This window comes from Anser brachyrhynchus (assembly GCF_964034855.1).
Source record: "Anser brachyrhynchus genome assembly, chromosome: 28".
NCBI lineage: Eukaryota > Metazoa > Chordata > Aves > Anseriformes > Anatidae > Anser > Anser brachyrhynchus.
The window spans coordinates 3,604,117-3,623,860 of record NC_137721.1 but is presented as its reverse complement, the minus strand read 5'-3'; the positions used below and the strand labels follow the sequence as shown (position 1 = coordinate 3,623,860).

Genomic DNA, 19,744 nt, shown 5'->3' with positions numbered 1-19,744 from the left:
AGACATTTAGAATTGCACAGTTTTGCTGGAACTGTGTGTTCAAAGGATATATTGTATGGCTCTCCCAAAAGCTCAGAAAAGGTTTACCACATACTATTTTTAGAGTACAAAAGCAGATAGCATAAGCCACCTTCTAAATTACTCCACTAAGGCTCCAACCAGTAAATATTAGGAGTAATAACATTACTCTGAAAAGATCCTCCATTTTTTATGATTAACTACCACTTGATCATGATCATTGTGTTACATTTTTAAATAGCTGAGGCACCTAGTAATTCAGAAACCTGGGCTTTTTATTTTGCTGCTGACCATAAAAAGGAATAATGACATGTGGTAAGATGTTTATGGTAAGAAATACTTAAGATAATCTTTACTTTTCCTTCCAGTTTTTCTGAGACAGCAGCTGAACCACCCAGTCCACATGATGCCCTTGGGAAACCACAGGAACCTGAAAACACTGAACAGCCTTTGCCTTCTCTTGCCCAGCGTGAGAAAAAAGCCCCTCGGCCCCCAAAGAAGAAGTACCAGAAGGCAGGGCTCTACTCTGATGTGTACAAAACAACAGAGTAAGTAATACCAGGGGAAAGTTGCTGTCTGATATTCCGGTGGAAACTGTCTCCTTTCAGCTAGAGCCATAAAGAGCTGCTACTAATAAGTAGCTGAAATAAAACCATCAACTTAATTCAAGCCCGTGAAAAATAACACACATGATAATTATCAGAATCTGACCCAGTGAAGATTTAAAATATAGCCCCGGTCAGAAAGCAGCCTCCAGCAATCTGAAAGTGTTTCTGAGTATCGACCTTGAAGAAGGTAAGACAGCTTCTTTCTACAATCTTAATGATCATGGCAGTAAAATTGCTGGCAGAGCTTGAGGTGTTCAGGTAACGAGTACAGCGTCTACATAAAAGGGGCCATTACTTTTCTATTTTTATTGACTGAATGGTGTTGAGTGGTCATCTTTGGTATGAAAGAATTTCAGGAACGCACCCTGTTCATTTCACAGCTAAGTGAAGTTCATCTCCTTTGCTTTGTATGAGCTGTTCAGTGTAAAAATCGAGCACTTCATTGGTGTACGTTAGAAGGTGGGCATCTCCCATTTCTGATAACCAGCTCGCTTCTGCTTCTCTTTGTAGTTACATAAGATTTCTGCAGCCATTTGAGCAATTGTGTTGAAAGTCAGGAATTTGCACTTCTCTTATAATATGATCTGTCAGATTAAAAAGAGGGAAACTGTTCACCTTCTGACTCATCCTACTTTGTAGACCACTTAAGGTTACGCAGCCTGCTGGGAGGCTGCTAGCGTAGTTTTATCTGCTGTTCCGGTCACTGTCCTTTGTACTGTAGAGTGAGGGCATCAATAAGGGATCAAGACTCTAAGGAAGAAGCAAAGATCTAGGTCTGATCAAAGTGCATCTGTTCCTAATAGTTAGAAAGCATGCTCTTTTGCAGCTGTGCTAAAATTTATAGTATTTGGATGTTCTGTCACTGGTATACACAGTCATGCAACACTCCAGTATTGCTTCTTAAAAACGGGGTGTGTTGCTTTAGGATGGGACCTGAGAGAATCTTTTACAATAAAACGTCAGTGACATTGTCAGTCCTAGTCAGCCCCCAGGGAGGACCCTTACTTCATAGCCTTTAAGCAGATGTCATTTGAAAAACTGCATGAATGCAAGAAATGAAAGTTGAGGTTTGTGAGTGATGGTGGAATGGAGGTCACTGCCATGGAGAAGACCAGCACAAAGCTGACCTCTGCTTGCAATCCTCCCTCTCCCATCACATCTCATGTTGCATTTCCATGGAAGCTTGAAGAGGCCTGATTTGGTCTTCATGTTGCCTCTTGCTCCACATAGCGAGTCCTTCCCTTGCACTGGTAAGGATGTTTGTGACGAGCTGCTTAAGACTACTGAGGAAACTTTTCCCGGTCAAGTAAGTAAATGCAGCCTACACAATCTGAGCTACCTTTCTTGATAGTTTTTTGAACACTAATACTGAAACAAGGTACGGAGATGCATAGTTGGGCAAGGACAGAACTGTGGCCATCTTGTTCTAGGTGTCCTTTCTTACACCAAGGTGCTGTGCAAAAGGCTGATCCTGGCATTTCATTTGTCCTGGCACTGGCTCTCTTCTTACTTGTACTAAGTTGGTTCAGCAAACTAAGTTGGCAGTGTAGTAGTCACTTTTTATAAATAATTTTCTGTTAATTAAACTCGCTCTTCCAGTTCTGTTGCAGTCAGAGGTGTGCCAGTGCAAGAGAACATCAGAAGTTCATGTTATTATCCTGATAATTCATATAACTTGCAGCTGTGTGAGTATGAAAACACGATCTTAGTTGAAAACAGAAATGCAGCTCTGTAATTGTACGGCACCCTCTAGTGATGATACAGTTAATTGTCATTGTTTCAAAAACAGCTTCTGCATTCTCTACTTGATATTGTACTCATTTGTCTCTGTTTCTCTTTGTAATGTGCAATTGCAGACGTTTCACTGTAAAGGCCATTTTCCTACCCTACTGCGTCTTTCTCAAATTATCCTAAGTGTCCTTAGAACAGATAAAGTAGTGGAAGTTTTACTGACGTTTATTGTTACAGTTTACAGCCTCTCTCTAGATCAGTTACATCCAACTGCTAAAACAACAGCAGAGAAAATATTTGTCATTTCATTGCTAGTTTTACTGTGCTGTTTTAAGAGAGAACTGTGCATTAGTTTCTCTGCTGCCACTTGAATTGTACGATTTGCCTAACCAGAATTTCACTCCAGCTGACCTCGATGTAGAGATTTTATTAAAACGCAGTGAAGAAAGCTCAAACTTTGTAATTCCTTGCAAATAAGCTAAGAAGGAAAGGAGCGATGTCTGAAGTTAGCCTCAGTTCTACCTCGATTTCCAAAAGTAATTTTGTAGACAGCATTAGCTGTTAGGTCCACATGAATTTTCCAAAATCCTCAACTCCCACTGGAAGAATTACACAGATCTTTTGCTGAAGAGAAGTTCAGTGTGTGGTTGCACAAGACTGCAGGTTTGAGAACAAAGGAAGATTGTGTACTGGAGTCACTATCTGTTTACCCAGTAGTAGCTTTCCTAGAGGAGTACAAAGTCTACTTCACCAGAGAAATTAAATAATTAAAAGTAAATTAGTATTTAACAAAAATATGGTTATCTTTAGGGAAATATCTGGCAAGGTTTTTCATATTGTCTATGATTTTTTATCAGCAATAAGAAATTCTGAGTTCTCATTCCAGGAGTGTTGTCTGCACAGTTGTGCTGTGATCAGAACTGAATTGCATCTCGCCTGGCGTACGCAGACACTGCAGTTTAGCACGGGCTGGAATGTGAGGTTTCCACCCATTTGCTCCTATCAGGGCTTTCCTTTTGCTGATGTTTGTGGAGCTGCAGGGTGAATCACAGTAGCTAATGGAATGCTTTAGAAGCAAAGCTGTAGAAAAAGCCTGCAGAGACCGAGAGTCCGCTTTGCCAGAGCCGTCTGTGGTGAGGAGGCAGGCCAAGGTGGAGCGGGGGCGTTGATGTGCAGGTCAGGATCAGGCCCTGTGGCAATGACCAGCGTCCAACGCAGTCCAGGGATCACCAGAGAGGTGCAGCCTGCAGCCATGGAGGCAGCACAGGGCTCGCCCCACATCAGCAGCCCTTGTGGCTGGGCTGGAGATGGGTGGCACGCAGCACAGGCCTGGCAGGGACCGGGTGCCCAGGGCTTGAGCATAAACAAATCTCCTGGGGCCGTGGGCACAGGACCTGCGGGAAGCCCCTGGCGAGGCTGCACAGGGTCACAAGGGGCTGGTGGTGGCACTCGGCCACCCGCTGGAAGCTTCTGCGAGGCCGTCGGCGTGCCTCAGCAAAGGGGAATGGAGGGGTCTGTCCACCAAACAGAACCTGTATTGCCATTCCAGAAACCCCAACCCAAAAGAAAAGCTTGTTATCTTCCTAGTGAGGCTGCATGGGCCTGCTAATACGGACCTTTTCTTGATGTTGTGGAGAGGCCTCTTTTAATCCAAGTGACTTTTTTTTTTTTGCATGGTATTGATGTTTATAAAGCTGTGTGTCTATCCTTGATTACTTTAGCATACTCTCCTTTTTTATTGAATACTTGTTTCATTTTAACTTCTCACCCCATCCTTCTGAAATCGCAGAAGTATTGGTGACGTTGGTTCAGCTCATTGATTTGTCATGACAATTCTTAAGTGGCTCTAACAATACTTCATCACTGTGTTCGGGAGAAAAATAAAATAGGTGCTTTCCCATTGTTCTTTGTGACAATGCCTAAAGAGCTTTGTGTTACAGTGAGTGTTTTTAGCTAGTTGCTTTCGCTGCTTCCTTCTCCAGTTGGTTTCCTCCTTACAGTTCAGTTACCACTGAGTAGGTGGGTGTTAAAGGGTGCGTGTTTGGCTGGAATTAGGTCGTACCTTTCTATGGAATGGTTTTCCTTTCTTTATTTTTTTGCCTTTAGTTTAAGGATTTGCTTGTCTCTTGAGAATGGAGGTTCACACTTTGCCTTTTCAAAATGCTTCTCCTTTGCCTCTCAATAAGAACTTGCCTTCCAGGTCTTGTAAGTAGTTACTGCAGAGTAACTTTCTTTGCAAGTCTTAGTGATTCAGTGCAGCACAACTTGACAGAAGACCCGACTTCTTTTTTTATCCTCTCTAGGTTAACTCTTTTTCCTGGTGGGTGAAGGAGCTGTCTGTTTGCCAAAGCAAATTAAACAAATGCCTGCCGTTAGTAAACAGAGGGTCATAATTAATATTAAAAGCAGTAACCTTTATTATTTGAGAGAATGCTGCTGCTTTTTATTAGGATAGCTCGACAAAGTATACTTCAGTTTGCAATTGCTGTATTTATGTAAAGAACAAGCAGTAGCTTTGTGCTGGTGATACGTTCTGGAACATGAAACACTGGACTGGAAATAGGTGATCTGTGTTTTAACATTCCTTCTGCCCTACGCTGTGACCTGGAGCAGGCTAACCTCTCCTTCTGGTGGTGTTATACCTGTGTGCCTTAAATGAAGATAATAGCTTTCAGATGTGTTGTACTCAGATAGTCCCGTTTCATTTTAATAATGCACTGTAGCGAGCTGCCAAAACAGTCTTTCAGAGAAGACAGCAAGTTGTCTTTCATTTCAGATCTTCGAATCAAGGTACAGTGGCTTCCTGAAATGCATCCTTTGAACACAAAATGTAGGGATTGTTTGGCTAGAGAGAGAAACTTGACTGAGTTCAAGTGTATGATGTTATATCAGAAGTCAAATTAATTTACTGTAAAAATATCTTCTGATCTTAAAATGTCTCATTACCGTGTGTATGTATCTGCCTGTATATGTGCATTAGGTTAAACGCAAGCGTATTGTAGTAACCAGAGCCCTAACACACAATGCTATTAAAAGCAGAGTACTTTAATGAAGAATATATGCAGCATCTAATTCAGAGCCCTCATTTCAGCAGTATGCCTTAATTTCTCTTCCACTATCTAAAATTTAGTTAACTTGTTATACTTTGAGAATAAATATTAGAAATCCGGAAGGGATTACAGGAGTGTGCAGACCACATATTACTGCCATCTATAAGTTCTGTTTTTACCTTGAATAATGGTTTTCCACTGTTGATCTCTGTATCTCAAAATTTGTTTTTAACTTGAGTTTTCTGTTCACTGGTTAAACAATGCCGTATTTTTTTAATGTCAGCTTTCAGTTAGTTGTATGTCCAATTATTAAACATGAATTCCTTAAAAAGCTTAGTAAACTTTAATAGGCTTTAATAACATTTTTATCTTTGGTATATTTAACATTTAGATGCCTCTTCTGAATGTTGCAGAGCTATGGTACTAAATATAACCACATCAGTTTTTTCTTTCCATGCTTTCTTTGTCAGTAGCCAAAAGGAGGTGTTTAGAAAAGAGGGTACTGAGCTAGGTGGTTTGACATCTGCCTGATCCATACAACCATTTTTAATTCATGTTCCTGTTTTTTTTTTCCTTCTGTATAGGGGCTATCTTGTTGCTTTTTTAACTCTGGTTTCTGTTCTTTTCCTGCTTTTAATGATAAATAGCCTACTAAAGGAACAGAACCTGAACATTTCTTCTCAGCAAAGTAAGAAAGCAGGCACTATATATGTATAACATGTCAAATACCTAAGCAAACAACATTGGATATGATTTGTTAAGTTTGCTTTACTCTTGTAATCTTAGTTATTACTTATCTGTTGCGTACTACAAATTTAAAGTTGATGGTGTCCCATTAGGTGTTGCCTAAATAGAAATTACGGGGAAAAAATCAAATCACCAGTTTTAAAGCAAATACAATAAGTCAATTTGGCAAGCAACCTGGAAATTAATTTTTTTGGCCATTCCTATTACATTACTATTCTCTTGCTCGATGTTCTAGACATTCATGCCTTAATAAAACAGAAAATACGTTTTTTTTAGCAAATGTCAGAAATGTGCCTCATTCTGATTTTTTGTTGTTGTTGCCTTCATCTGTTGTCCACAGTCCGAAGAGCCGCCTCATACAGTTAAAGAAAGAAAAGCTGGAGTACACTCCTGGAGAGCACGAGCATGGACTGTTTCCAGCCCCTATTCACGTTGGTGGGTAATTCACATGTTTTAATTGTTGGGAAACAAATATCACTCTTAGGTGACATTGAAGTACTCTGCTTGAACTTCATAGTCTTTCTGTCTCTCTCCCTTTCTTCTTTTTTATTTTACGGCATTGTCAGGTTACTCATATCTTTCAGCATATGAACTTTGTCAGAGGTCATACTCATCCTTCTGTGTTTTTCAGTGCACAAGTTTGACTCCAGGCTTCTTTGTTGCTGTTTGACCTTTGCTCTCATTTTTTATTTATCATAAGAAAGTAGCAGTCTAGTTCTAAGCACGCTTTAACTGCCATAATGCTTTAGCTTAAATGCAGTACAGTAGCCTCCTTTTCAAACTAATATTACAGTAGAATAGCCAGAGATGATGATTACTGTTTCTTAAATCTCAAATGCTAAGCAAGCAATAAATTCCCCCATAGGATAGAAATGAGAAGTAGGACATAAATGAGGCCTGGGTCTTTTCTTTGCCCTCTGCATAAGGAAACCATGACCTATGGGTAGCATGAGGACTTAGAACTTGTTGTGTCCCATGACGCCATTGACAAGTCCAGTCCATTTGACTGAACTGCCTGGGGACGATGGTTGTGAACTCTCAGACTGAAGTTTTTGCAGCTCGTGTCATTTCCCAGTACAAAACAAAATCGATTTATTATTTTTAAGGTAATTTTTTCATCCCCTAAAATGCTGCGGTTTTTCACTTCAAGTACTGTCATGCAAAGGGATTTGAGAATTTTTACATTGTTCAGAAGGAGTATTTGTCCCATCAAATACAAATGTTTAATTGGTTTGTCATCTTAAACTGAACCTTTGTGCTCCATGCACAGCTTTCCCAGAGAGGCAATACCAGCTGAAGAGTTTGAAAGATCTGTTTGAATCAGTAAGCATAAACATTTAAGAAGCAGTTTTCAGAACTGAAGGTGTTAATTTAAATTGACAAGAACATGACCTTTCTCAATTCATTTTTGAATTAGGTCATATAACCCTGCTGCACGACTGAACCATCTGTTGGGATGCTCAGGTTCAGTTTGCAGTGCAGTGATCCTGTTCTCTTCATAAGGCCGTGACCTCAAGTTTGTTTGTAGTAGCAGACACAAACAAGCTTCTGCAATAAAGATAAGGCTGTTTTAATTGCTCTGTATTGGGTAGCTGGAGAGTAGTTTAACTGCAGAGCAGAGTTACAAGGTTTAGGACTGTGCCAGATAACTGTACTAGTGCCTACTTGATGAGGGCTGGAAGGACATTCCACATACTGCAGGCACGGTGCCAGGGCACTTGAAAGAGCCTTTTGTTTCGCCTGGTGAGGTCATAGAAGTGAAAGCAAATTCCCGGCAGATTTAGCTCTTTCCTGGAACCTGCTATGGATGAATAAAGCATTGAAAATAAAAAGTAATTTAGGAGTACATTGTAAGGAAAACAGCACAATTTTAATTTCCAGTTGTGAGGGTATGCATGTGAATTTACACAAAATCACAGTCTATTGCTGGAGGAACGTAAAGGCATTTATCACCATTTAGAAAACCTGGGAAAATCTGACATGAGACTGACACCTCATCTTTAGTCACTCTTCTCGCTACAGTTTTGTGACAATTTTCCAACAACATGCCAAGAGAACATTTTAATCTTAGCTAGAAGTAGCCTAGCACTTGTGTCAAGCCTCAGGTCTTAATATTAACAGAGCATTTATTAAGTCAGTTTCCTTCCTTTAGGAAAGGATTGGGGTGACGGTAAGTTTTGGAATAAAGACAAAATCTACAGTGAAAGCAGTGTCTCCTGTCTAAAAAGTTTCAAATATTGCTGAAAATATCCTGAAGTCATTCTGAAACAATTAGGAATGTCTTTGTCAAGTCTGAATTACTTTGGTAAAGGTTGTAGGAAAAGGTTTGGAAACTTTTCAAAACTCAAAATCTGTTTCCTTTAAGTACACTACTGTGATTTACCACCTTGTATGAATCACATATGCAGAATTTTTGTATATGTGTTTGATCTCTGTGCTAAGTCATTTTAGTATGTACACAGCTAAGGAGAAAGCATCTCCTTTGTTTGGGATTGCTGCAAGGAGTTACCAGTGTCTGCTGTATGACACAGAGCCGTCTTCAGTTTTGTCAATTATTTGCTGTTCTGTAACTTGCATTCAGTTAACCCCTCCTGGACAAACACCTGCAGGGTTCCTGGCAGGGCTCTTCAGACTTTAACTGTAACTGTTAAAGTTTAATGACACCCTTAAAGTTCAGTCATCGAAGCAGAATGCAGCTCCCCTCTGTCACCTAACTCAGCAAGCCCATCTCGTTTCTGAGACAGTAGCTTACGTGGTGTCTATACAGCTTTAAACCTCAGTGCAAAACCAGAGTAGAATGCAAAGGCTAGCAAGATGGAATGCTCTTTCCTGTGCTCGTCACTAATAAATAAAATGTTCTCGGAAGATTCTGCTATTCTGCCTTTTTGACTTTCAGACATGGAGAGGCCCTGTCAGAATTCTGGCAGTATGCCTAGGAGCAGTCCTTTTTGCCCCTTGGGGATATGTGAATATGAATGTGTACAACTTATAAACCTTTTTGTTTCAGGGAAGTATCTCAGACAAAAGAGAATTGACTTCCAGCTGCCTTACGACATCCTCTGGCAGTGGAAACACAATCAGGTACAAGATAAAAAGTTACTCGTTGCCAAGATTATGATTGGAAGTCTTGGAAAAAAAAAATAGAATTCTTGCATGAAAGCTATGTTTATATATTCTATGTATTAATGAATATTCTTATTGCTGCCACTGGGTGAGGAAAAAAGGCTTTGCATATGTATTAAATGTGAAGAGTTTCCATTATTCTATCTCTTACAAAATAGCAATCCTATAGGTTTCTGCCAAAAAAGTCATTAGTTTTGCTGCAGACTTTTATTTTGGTAGTGTGCCTGCTTTCTGCAATGATCTTGTTTTAGACACGCCTCAGGAGAATTCAGATGTACTGCCAACAGCACAGAGAAATTTCAGGCCTTATTTTTCTTGGATCACTCCCAGCAGAGTGGAATTTATTTTTCACTTGCAAGCTGAAATTTTCGTACTGAGGAAAGAAGAGAAAGTGTTTAACAGTCACATTCTTTTTAAAGAGCTTTAAATATGTGCAAAACTAAAAATAGGATTTTTTTTTTTTCCCTGAGAAGTTTCCACCAAGTGATTTAACACAGGATTTAATGCTGGAAGGTAGATCTGTCCCCAGCTGTACAGCAAGAAAGCGCTCTGAGACATGTAACTTAAGCATGTGAATGAGCAAGACAAATTCCCAGGTGGTTGTGGCTCCAGCTACCTTTTGAAATACCACCAAAATGTAATCTTAAAGTAATGATAGCTCTTGACATTTCAGCTGAGGACAGTTTCTTGCCGTGTACTGAAGATTGCCTACATCTGCCTGACTTATCTGTTCAATATTGCATAAATAATGGATACATATGATCTATTTCCTTGACATTTTCCATAGCTACCTAGAATATTGAAAACCATTACAGAATAGTCTTGTTTGTACAACATTTGTATAGTTCGTACAATGCCTGTCTGCCATGTATGTTACTGATGGAAGGCTCTTAGTGCAGTACGTGGGTTATATATGTAGTAATTTGAAATTATTCCTTAAAGCTTGTCTGAAAGAATTTCCCTTTTCCCTCCAGTCATCTGCATCTGCAGAGGACGCTTTTCTAATTAGAAGATGGAATCTTCATTTCTCTTGGTTGTTACCTGTAGTCACAGTTTTGATTATCACCTTAATTTTACTTTTTCACTTTTTTTTTTAAATGTTGGCATGTGATAATTCCACCAAAGATACTTTCTCCAAAGTAGTTTTAAATAATTGTTCTTCTTTTAAATATTGAAAAAAACCAGCATTGCTCAGAATAATCCCAAAATAGTTGGTCCTCATGATAACATCTCGTTCTGTTCAGATGTTATGGAGGGAATAAGCAGTATGTTAGAAAAACTGCTTAGCTACTTCATTAAGCATAACTTCTACTTGATTGGGTACTTCTGTGACCTCTTTCTAAATGTAATCTGGGCCTAAAGAAGAGAATGCAGATATATTTCATAGAATCAAATTATCTAGTAATGATTACAAAACCTTTATATATTAACAGGACATAATTTCCCTGATTCTTTTGAATAACAGATGCAGTTATGCAATGTATTAAAATTTTCTTTCTCTTCCTTTTAGTTGTATAAAAAGCCAGATGTCCCACTTTATAAAAAAATCCGTTCTAGTAAGTAAAATCTTATTGTTACTAAAATGTACAACTGGAATTTTCATAACACTCCTCCTTTCTTTTGTGCTCTTCATCCTAACAAAGACACTTCCAACTTCTATTTTTGCTTTACGTAAGTGGATTGAAAAATTTCTAGATAGTTACATTTTTCACCTGGCAAGAATTTCCCCCCTCTCCTTTTCTTTTCCCCTCCCCTCTATAGATGTCTATGTGGATGTCAAACCTCTTTCTGGCTATGAGGCCACTACCTGCAATTGTAAGAAACCAGATGATGGCAACGGAAAGGGCTGTGTGGAAGACTGTCTTAACAGGTTAGAAACAGGTTGACTGTAAATAATAAGAGAATTTCAACATATGTATTATTTCACATAAACTAATAATATTTTAAGAAGAGAGTTGTGCTGAATGCACACCTGTTAAAAAAAATGGTTTTGTTAAAGAGCAAACATTGTAACTCTCTGCTGCAGGTATTCCTCTACCTTTTCTTCAGAGGAATATCCCAATAAAAGCTACATCTTGCTCTTTGAATATCAGTGAGAGCCGGGGTGTGAATTTTTGTGTGAATTGTGCCTCGAAAACAAGAAGCATTTTAATTATTAATTAACTTTTACTTAACAGAGGAAGGTTTTTTGCTTGTGTGATAGTTTAAAGAGTATTCTGTTTGTCTTCTTTCAACTTCTTTGTTCTTTATTTTAGGATGATCTTTGCGGAGTGTTCACCAAACACCTGCCCTTGTGGTGAACAGTGTTGTAACCAGCGGATACAGAGGCACGAATGGGTGCAGTGCCTGGAAAGGTTCCGGGCTGAGGAGAAAGGATGGGGTATTCGTACCAAAGAACCCCTGAAAGCAGGACAGTTTATCATTGAATATCTGGGAGAAGTTGTTAGTGAGCAAGAATTCAGGTAGAAATATTTATTCACTATTTTAGCATGTAAGGCTCAATAAATGACTTTAGCATCTATTATAATTGTTGGGAAATCCTAAGACAGAAATGAATGGGAGAATAATGGAAAGAAAAAAGAATGCTTTTCTGGTCACTGCCACCAGAAGGAAGGCTTAGAATTCAGCTTTCTTGATCAACCAGCTTTTTCTCAGTCAAATAGAGGAGTGATTAGTGTATGGAATGCAACATCTGCTCTGTAAATGCCAAATGCCACAAGTGAATGTGAATTTGATATTATGAGTACTGTGCAGAATTTGAATTGTGAAAAATAGAATCGAGGGGGCAGAATGGGGCAGAAAAAGAAATGAGCTTTCGCAGATAGGTATGAAGACAAAAGAACAAGTGGGAGCACTAATACCTAATGGAAGAAAGAAATTATGAGTCTTGTTAACTACATAACATCAGAGGATAATTTAGTTTGGCGAGACATATGTGCTTCTCTTAGAGCTCCATCAGAAGGCAAATCCGATCTCCTCATACAGAGATAACTGTTGACACAACTGACTCTCTTGTCACTGTTGCTCTCTTGCGAAAAAGAAGTAGCTGTAATCCATGGATGTAACTGCAGAAATTGTGTCCAACCCCAGATAATGAAAGGGAGGAGCTGATTGTTGTACACATGCATACATATACACATCGAAGAATGTATACTTGCATTTTCTCTTCCACACACAGGTTATCAACATGAAATGTATACAAATAATCTGCAGAACCCAAAAGGGAGCATTCCAGAAGAGCAAATTTCTAAATTCTAATCCAAGCTCTGTCAGTGGCCTTGACTTATAAAAATAGGTATTATAATGGTTTTCCTCCATCTCTAGGTGTACGATTCTATAAAGTATAAAAATTACAATTGTTTTTTCTTCAAAACCCTCTCTCAGAATTCTTGAATGTGCTATTCCTATGTTACTCCCTGTATGCTTTGCAGCAAGAAGGAGAATCACAAATAACTTTCCTGTGTTGCTTCATAGGAACCGGATGATTGAACAGTACCATAATCACAGTGATCATTACTGCCTGAATTTAGACAGTGGAATGGTGATAGATAGTTATCGTATGGGCAATGAGGCTCGTTTTATCAACCACAGCTGTAATCCTAACTGTGAGATGCAGAAATGGTAAGAAAAATATATTCTGTTTACTGGGAGACTGGTATGGCAGTGGCTAAAATATAGATAACCAGATCATCTAAGAGAATCTAATCTAAAAATAGGGGGATCGAGCTGAACGGTGTAAAAAATATTTACTATCATGGTCGCATTGCAGAAGAGAAGTATGGTTTTCAAGTGGACATTTTGGAGACAGGATCTAAGTTTTCTGGCAAGGCAAATCCAACATTTTTGTTTGTCGTGCTGTTAACCTGCTACAAATTTTGAAGACTAGGTAATGCCATAAAACAATCGCTGTGTGTATTCTTTCCTTCTGGTGTTGTGGGTTAATCCCGGTAGGCAGCTAAGCACCACACAGCTGCTTACTTCCCCTGCACACCCCTGGTGCGAAGGACAGGAGAAGAGTAAAAGCAAGAAAGCTTGTGGGTAGATATAAAATTGTTTAATAACTAAAAAAGAAGTGGAAGAAGACAGAGAGAAAGAAAACAAGACAAAGCAAGTGATGTAAAGGTAATCGCTCACCACGTCCCATGGGCAGGCTGATGCCCAACCTTCTGAACACCCTCCACTCCCTTTTTATTGCTGAGCATGACGTTATATGGCGTGAAATATCTCTTTGGTTATTTCAGGTCATCTTCCTGGTTGTGTCCCCTCCCAACCTCTTGTGAAACACACACACGCATGCACGCGCACACACACCATCTATTCACTGTAGGGTCAGAGAGAGAAACAGATAAGGTCTTGGCATTGTGCAAACACTGTTCAGCAACAGCTAAAGCATTAGTGTGCTACCAGCATTATTTTGGCACCAGATCTACAGCATGGCACCTTACAGGGTGCTGTGAAGAAGCTAACTCCGTCCCAGCCAGATCCTTTCTGTCTGGCAATTCAAATATGTTTTTAAAGCATATGAACGGGGGAGTGGTCTGATTTCAGCACACCCTGTGTCATACCAGTACTATGTTAGCAGAATAAATTGAGTGCCAGGCTAGTAGGAAGGGCTTCTGAGAAATTCGGAGTGAAAAAGCAGATGGTTGTAATAGGGATCAGCTATAGTGGTAGTACAGCAGGGAAGCTTGTGATTCTCAGATGGTTCTAGTAGTTTTAAGCAATAGTAATTAAGTTTAAAAATATTAGAATCCAACACGAAAAATGAGTGAAAGAATCAGAGAGACAGTAAATTTTGGCGCATTTTGTGAAATGAGGTGAAACATTCAGTGTAAGCTCTTGATTTATGGAGAGGGCCTGAGTTGATAAGTGGATCAGCCATATTAGCTGATACAGTTTATAGCTTCTCTATTTGTAGCACAACTTCCTGCTCTTTGTAAACATAACACTGAGTTTTGGTGGCTTTCAAAGTCTGTTGTAAGAGACAGAAACAAGAGAACAGGTCAAATGAAGAACAAGAGTACTCCTGAGCATGGCAGAAGTATTGTTTCCTGTCTGCAACACTTCCACTATGTGGACAAAGACAATTTTCGTTTTAATTATTTGGAATATTTCATTATATTTTCTCTGCAGGTCTGTTAATGGTGTTTACCGGATTGGATTGTATGCACTTAAAGACATGCCTGCTGGTACTGAATTGACTTATGACTACAATTTTCACTCATTTAATGTTGAAAAACAGGTAAGGATCACAATGCAAGACCTTGAAAAAAATAACCAACGACAAACAGTTCAGTAGAGTTGAAGGTCAATTAGCAAAACCTATTGTGTTGTATTTAATAGAACGGGTTTTAATGCTGAGAGATAATCCAAGTGTTTCGGGTTTTATTTAAAGTAACTTTTCTTTTTTCCAAAGCAACTCTGCAAGTGTGGTTTTGACAAATGCAGAGGAATAATTGGAGGTAAAAGTCAACGAATGAATGGACTTGCAAGCAAAAGCAACCAGCCTGTGAGCACTCACAGAAGGACTGGACGGTCAAAAGAGAAAAGGAAGTCAAAGCACAAACTAAAAAAGAGAGTAAGTAGTAAAGACAGCTTCTTTCATGGATAAAAGTTAGTAAGAAATCAGTTTGTGACATCATACTAAAAAAAAGTGTATTTTAAACGTAAAAGAAATACTACGGTTTCTGTCTCAGAAACTACTTTTACTGGTTTGCTAGGTTCTTGGCACAGTTTTTCCTGTCTATCAGAATGATCTGTTTTCCAGAGGGGCCACATGCCAGAGGAACCCAGTGAAAGCGTGAACACACCAACAAGGCTGACGCCACAGCTTCAGATGAAGCCCATGTCTAACAGAGAAAGGTAGGGAATGATTTCAGTGGTGGTGGTGGTGTTTTTTTCCTCCGAAATTGAGGGGCAGTGCAAATGTTGAACTGATATTTTCTAAAAGGTAGGGCATCGCTGAATGTCTGAGTAAGAAGTTCTTGGTTCTTCTTTAACGAGTTAGGGTGGCATTTCTCACCACTGACATGAAAAGCTTATGTCTGAACATCTCTTTTTTGCCATGTTAAGGTATTAATTACAGAGAATGTGATTCCTGAATGCTGTTTTTTTTTAAATTCATATAGAAATTTTGTGTTAAAACACCATGTGTTTTTGGTACGAAACTGGGAAAAGATTCGACAAAAACAAGAGGAAGTGAAGCATGTCAGTGATAATATCCATACTGCATCATTATACAACCGCTGGAATGGAATCTGTCGGGATGATGGCAACATTAAATCTGGTAAGGCCAGGACAGGTTCCTCATGTTGCTACTCTTCTCCTTTGAGATCCTATGTGATATGTCCAAGAAGAGCTTAAGTTCTGTATGTAAATCAAAGTTAGCCTTCCTACAGGATCAATGTGTCTATTGTAATGCACACAGGGAATGCCCTACAGATAAAAAATACATATGTGTGTAGTTGTGTATGTATGCTCTTATATTTACATAGCAGGGTAAGACAGACTTTTTCTTATATTTTCAATGTATTTTTGCATTAGGGGATTCTGCAATTTCCTCTGAAATAATTAATGCTTTTTTCTTACGAATTAGGCCTTTAGAGAAGAAAGCTTTTTGGCATTCAGTTTTGGGAATGGGACAAAACATAGGTATTGGAATGAATGTATTAATACTGTTTCAAAATAGCCCTTTGTTCATAGGACCATAATCTTCACTGCTGTGCAGGATTTGGTCCCCACTGTAAGGTATACGAGAAGTTGGGAAATGAGTATTTTGAGTGAATTTAGCGACATGCTACGTTTGCTCCAGCAACATAAAATACCTTAGTAACCATCTTAACCATTTGGATGAGCTATAAGCAGTGAGAGAACCTACTTGTGAAAATAATCTTTTACTATTATAGTAGCTTTAAAAAAAGTTAATTTTAATAATTGGTGATGGACTTGCTGGATCCGAAAAGACACTGTAATTTGATCTTCAAGTAAATTCTTGTTTAGACATAATTCTTTTTTGCTCTCTTTCAGACGTCTTCATGACCCAGTTTTCAGCCCTTCAGACCGCCCGCTCTGTGAGAACACGACGCTTGGCTGCAGCTGAAGAGAATATTGAAGTGGCTCGTGCTGCCCGCCTAGCACAAATCTTCAAGGAAATATGTGATAGCATCATATCCTACAAAGGTGAAGGTGATGTGATGCTCCTGAAAAATCTCTGCAGAGATGTTTTTCAGCCTCCGGAACAATGAATTCTCTGAATATGAAATAATAGAAAAAAGAGTTTATGTCAGGACTTTAAATAACCTCTTGCTTTTTTTTTTTTTCCTTTCTCCTGCTACCAATGTTATCCTCAACCCCTTCCTCTGACACCAGAATCTGCAGGTGTTGCTGTGCTTTTAAACTGATTTTTCAGTAGTTTAGCAAAATGGTACAATTTACTGAACTGCAAGGAAACTGCCCTCCATTTTGATATATCCAGAGTACAGCAACCAGCTTCTTGAAACAAACTCCATTTTAGTTCCCTGATACCAGAAGAGCCTTTCTTTTAAAAATGGATAGAATATAGTTAGTTACTTTTTTTTTTTTTTTTTAAGTTTTATTCAAGTAAGTGTTGCTAAACTGTGTGTTCCTGTTACAGATTCCTCCAGGCAGGCTCTTGCAGCTCCCCTCCTCAACCTACCCCCAAAGAAAAAGTAAGTATTTGCTTCTCAGAGCAACCCATGGTTTTCTATAAGGGATTTGCATACATTTGAAATGCTGGTGAAATTGACATTCTGCATACGTTCCCATTTTAGAAATGCAGACTATTATGAAAAGATCTCTGACCCGTTGGACCTTGCCACCATTGAGAAACAGATCTTGACTGGCTATTATAAAACTGTGGAGGCTTTTGATGGAGACATGCTGAAGGTCTTCCGGAATGCAGAGGTGAGGCTCCCTCTGGCCTTAAGGCTGTTGCATAGACACTGGGAATATATCCTAGTTTAATGCTCTTGCTGACTTAGAGTAATGAAAGAAGAAAAAATATTTTAGAGAAGGGGAACTTTTGATAATCCTTTTCTGATGAACAGACATTGATAATTAATGTACTTCAGCTTATTCTTAGTGCTTTTGTTTGCCTTAGGTCAGACGAATGAAAGTAAAGGACATGCATCAATAGCTAGCGTAATGAAATTTCAGTACTTTTGGGGAGAAGTAAATTGTCCTTTAGTGTCATACGTTAAGATACATGGACCTGCGGTTCAAAGTAAAGGAAGTAGGTGTACAGTCATGTTACCACATGGGTGGATGCACCTTCAAGAGTGTGTACAAACAGGAGAAATGCGCAAAAACATGGAACCTGCGGGGGGAAACCAAACACATACAAAGGTTTTTTGTTTCTTTGTTTTGTTTTTATTCAGAAATACTACGGCAGAAAGTCTCCAACTGGTCGTGATGTATGCCGGCTACGGAAAGCGTATTATAATGCTCGTCATGAGGCATCTGCCCAAATTGATGAAATAGTGGGAGAAACAGCAAGTGAAGCTGACAGCAGCGAGACATCTGTCTGCGAAAAAGAAAATGGTCATGAGAAGGACGAGGATGTGATCCGTTGCATTTGTGGCCTTTACAAAGATGAAGGACTCATGATCCAGTGTGAAAAGTGCATGGTGAGGCTTGGGAACACAAAATGGAGCTCTTTTTCTATTCACTATAACCAGTGGAACTTCCACCAGCAGCCTCTGCATCACTAATAATAGCCTAAATTACCTCTTCAGAACTTCATTTCCTCTCCAGAAGAATTGAGAGATTCTGTTTTCAAAGAGGAAATGCAATTTGCATTTCTGTATAGAGTAGCTAGCACTTCCTGAAACTGCCAGAACTCCTGTCTTTGGTCAAGCAGAATTTCAACAATTACGGGCTTTTACATAAAGAGTTGCATGGAGATCTTACCTGTCTTCTTACACAGTATGAAATAGTTCAGAGAAAGTCTTGAATTTCCTTTGTGAAGCTTATTTTCATGCTTTCCTTAATACTTTTTGAGAAAGTACAATTTATAAATAATATATATCACAAGAATTTCTAATTGGGATGCATCTATTTTTCTAGGTCTGGCAGCATTGCGACTGTATGGGTGTGAATTCTGACGTTGAACACTACTTGTGTGAGCAGTGTGAACCTCGATCTGTGAACAGAGTAAAAAATATTTCTTCATTACTACAGTTACAAATTGAAGCAGTTTTTTCATTTATATATAGTGACATTGGCAAGGCCGTTGTGAGATTCTTACTTTATAATGTAGCTTCCTTGGATTACATTTAGTCATGTTAAGTGTCAGTTCTTCTGTAGCCACGTCTGCATATTTCAAAAAGGGTATCAGACTTGCTTCTGCGCTGATTATGGTGGCTGTCTTAACATCTCCTTTCTTTTTCTCTCCTCCTCCAGGAGGTTCCCATGATTCCTCGTCCCCATTATGCCCAGCCTGGCTGCGTTTACTACATATGCTTGTTACGGGATGATCTGTTGCTGCGCCAAGGTATGTGCTTACTTTGGTGCCTACCATGATTTCCATCAGATAAGAGTACACAGGTTTCTGGCATCGCCTCGTTTCAAGTGTTTTTATCTTTTTAGAAGTAAAAAGCTGCGCCCTGTGCTCGCATGGGGATGACACATAGTAAGGAACCTGAGTTCTCACTGACTGGTTGACGAAGAAACATTAATTACCTTTAACACAGATAGGTTTCTGCTTCTGGCCAAAGAAGAAAGATGTAGAGTCAGCTTCCAGTAGTTAACATTTAGAAGTAGAGGCAAAGAAGATCACTGATTTTTTTTAAACTTCATTCTTCAGATACATACAAGGTTAGAAAGAATCCTATATTATTCTTAAGAGAAATGCTCTTGAGTGAATGAAACCAGTTGGCATGTTTGCTAGGGGGGAATAGGAGTCCTCAGGGAAGTGGAGAATTAAAAAAACAAACAAACAAAAAAAAAAAAAAAACAAGGAACAGTGCATTCTTTATCCTCTGCAGCATTCTAGAATTTACATTCCCTCATTCTTTCTCAACATTGCTCTGCATTCTCTGTCTTGTCTATAGCTCAGCCATTTGGTGTTCCCATCTCATGTTTTTCTGCTGGGTTGCCACCTGGAGAATAACTGTCTTTCTAGGGTTGCATCAGCATTTCTGTAATCTGTTTCATTTAGTTATGTTTTAGCTCTTTTTGTGTCAACTTCCAGTCATTTATAGTGTTAAGGTCATTTTTGTCATGACAAAACCACATACCTCTAATTTTGTAGGGCTTGATTGGTGATTAATTAGAAAAATGTTAGCTTACATGGCTAAACTCCGTGTATCATTAGCAGAGGACAAAGGAGACTGAACTGCCACCAACAGTTAGGCCCCAACAGTGCCTGTGCAGTTACAGGGAATAGACTGAGCAAGGTTATGCCCGGAAGGTGCTAGGAAGTAATACACATTACAGTAGAAAAAGGGA

At 39.1% G+C, this 19,744-nt stretch overlaps 1 protein-coding gene across 3 annotated transcripts in view; it reads left to right on the top strand.

Annotated features, from left to right (window-relative positions):
• Positions 1 to 19,744, top strand: part of ASH1L (ASH1 like histone lysine methyltransferase) — a 58,715-nt gene that overhangs the window by 31,128 nt on the left and 7,843 nt on the right. For 2 of the 3 annotated variants that reach the window (XM_080570381.1, XM_080570383.1), the window contains exons 6-22: positions 387 to 566; positions 6,495 to 6,589; positions 9,162 to 9,235; positions 10,788 to 10,833; positions 11,039 to 11,147; positions 11,533 to 11,739; positions 12,752 to 12,898; positions 14,411 to 14,519; positions 14,694 to 14,855; positions 15,045 to 15,139; positions 15,406 to 15,563; positions 16,304 to 16,462; positions 16,911 to 16,965; positions 17,068 to 17,200; positions 17,674 to 17,922; positions 18,362 to 18,448; positions 18,698 to 18,788. In XM_080570381.1, coding sequence (XP_080426507.1) covers positions 387 to 566; positions 6,495 to 6,589; positions 9,162 to 9,235; positions 10,788 to 10,833; positions 11,039 to 11,147; positions 11,533 to 11,739; positions 12,752 to 12,898; positions 14,411 to 14,519; positions 14,694 to 14,855; positions 15,045 to 15,139; positions 15,406 to 15,563; positions 16,304 to 16,462; positions 16,911 to 16,965; positions 17,068 to 17,200; positions 17,674 to 17,922; positions 18,362 to 18,448; positions 18,698 to 18,788 — 2,156 coding nt within the window. The remainder of the gene's footprint in view (positions 1 to 386; positions 567 to 6,494; positions 6,590 to 9,161; positions 9,236 to 10,787; positions 10,834 to 11,038; positions 11,148 to 11,532; positions 11,740 to 12,751; positions 12,899 to 14,410; positions 14,520 to 14,693; positions 14,856 to 15,044; positions 15,140 to 15,405; positions 15,564 to 16,303; positions 16,463 to 16,910; positions 16,966 to 17,067; positions 17,201 to 17,673; positions 17,923 to 18,361; positions 18,449 to 18,697; positions 18,789 to 19,744) is intronic. The other variant, XM_080570382.1, reaches the window with a different exon arrangement.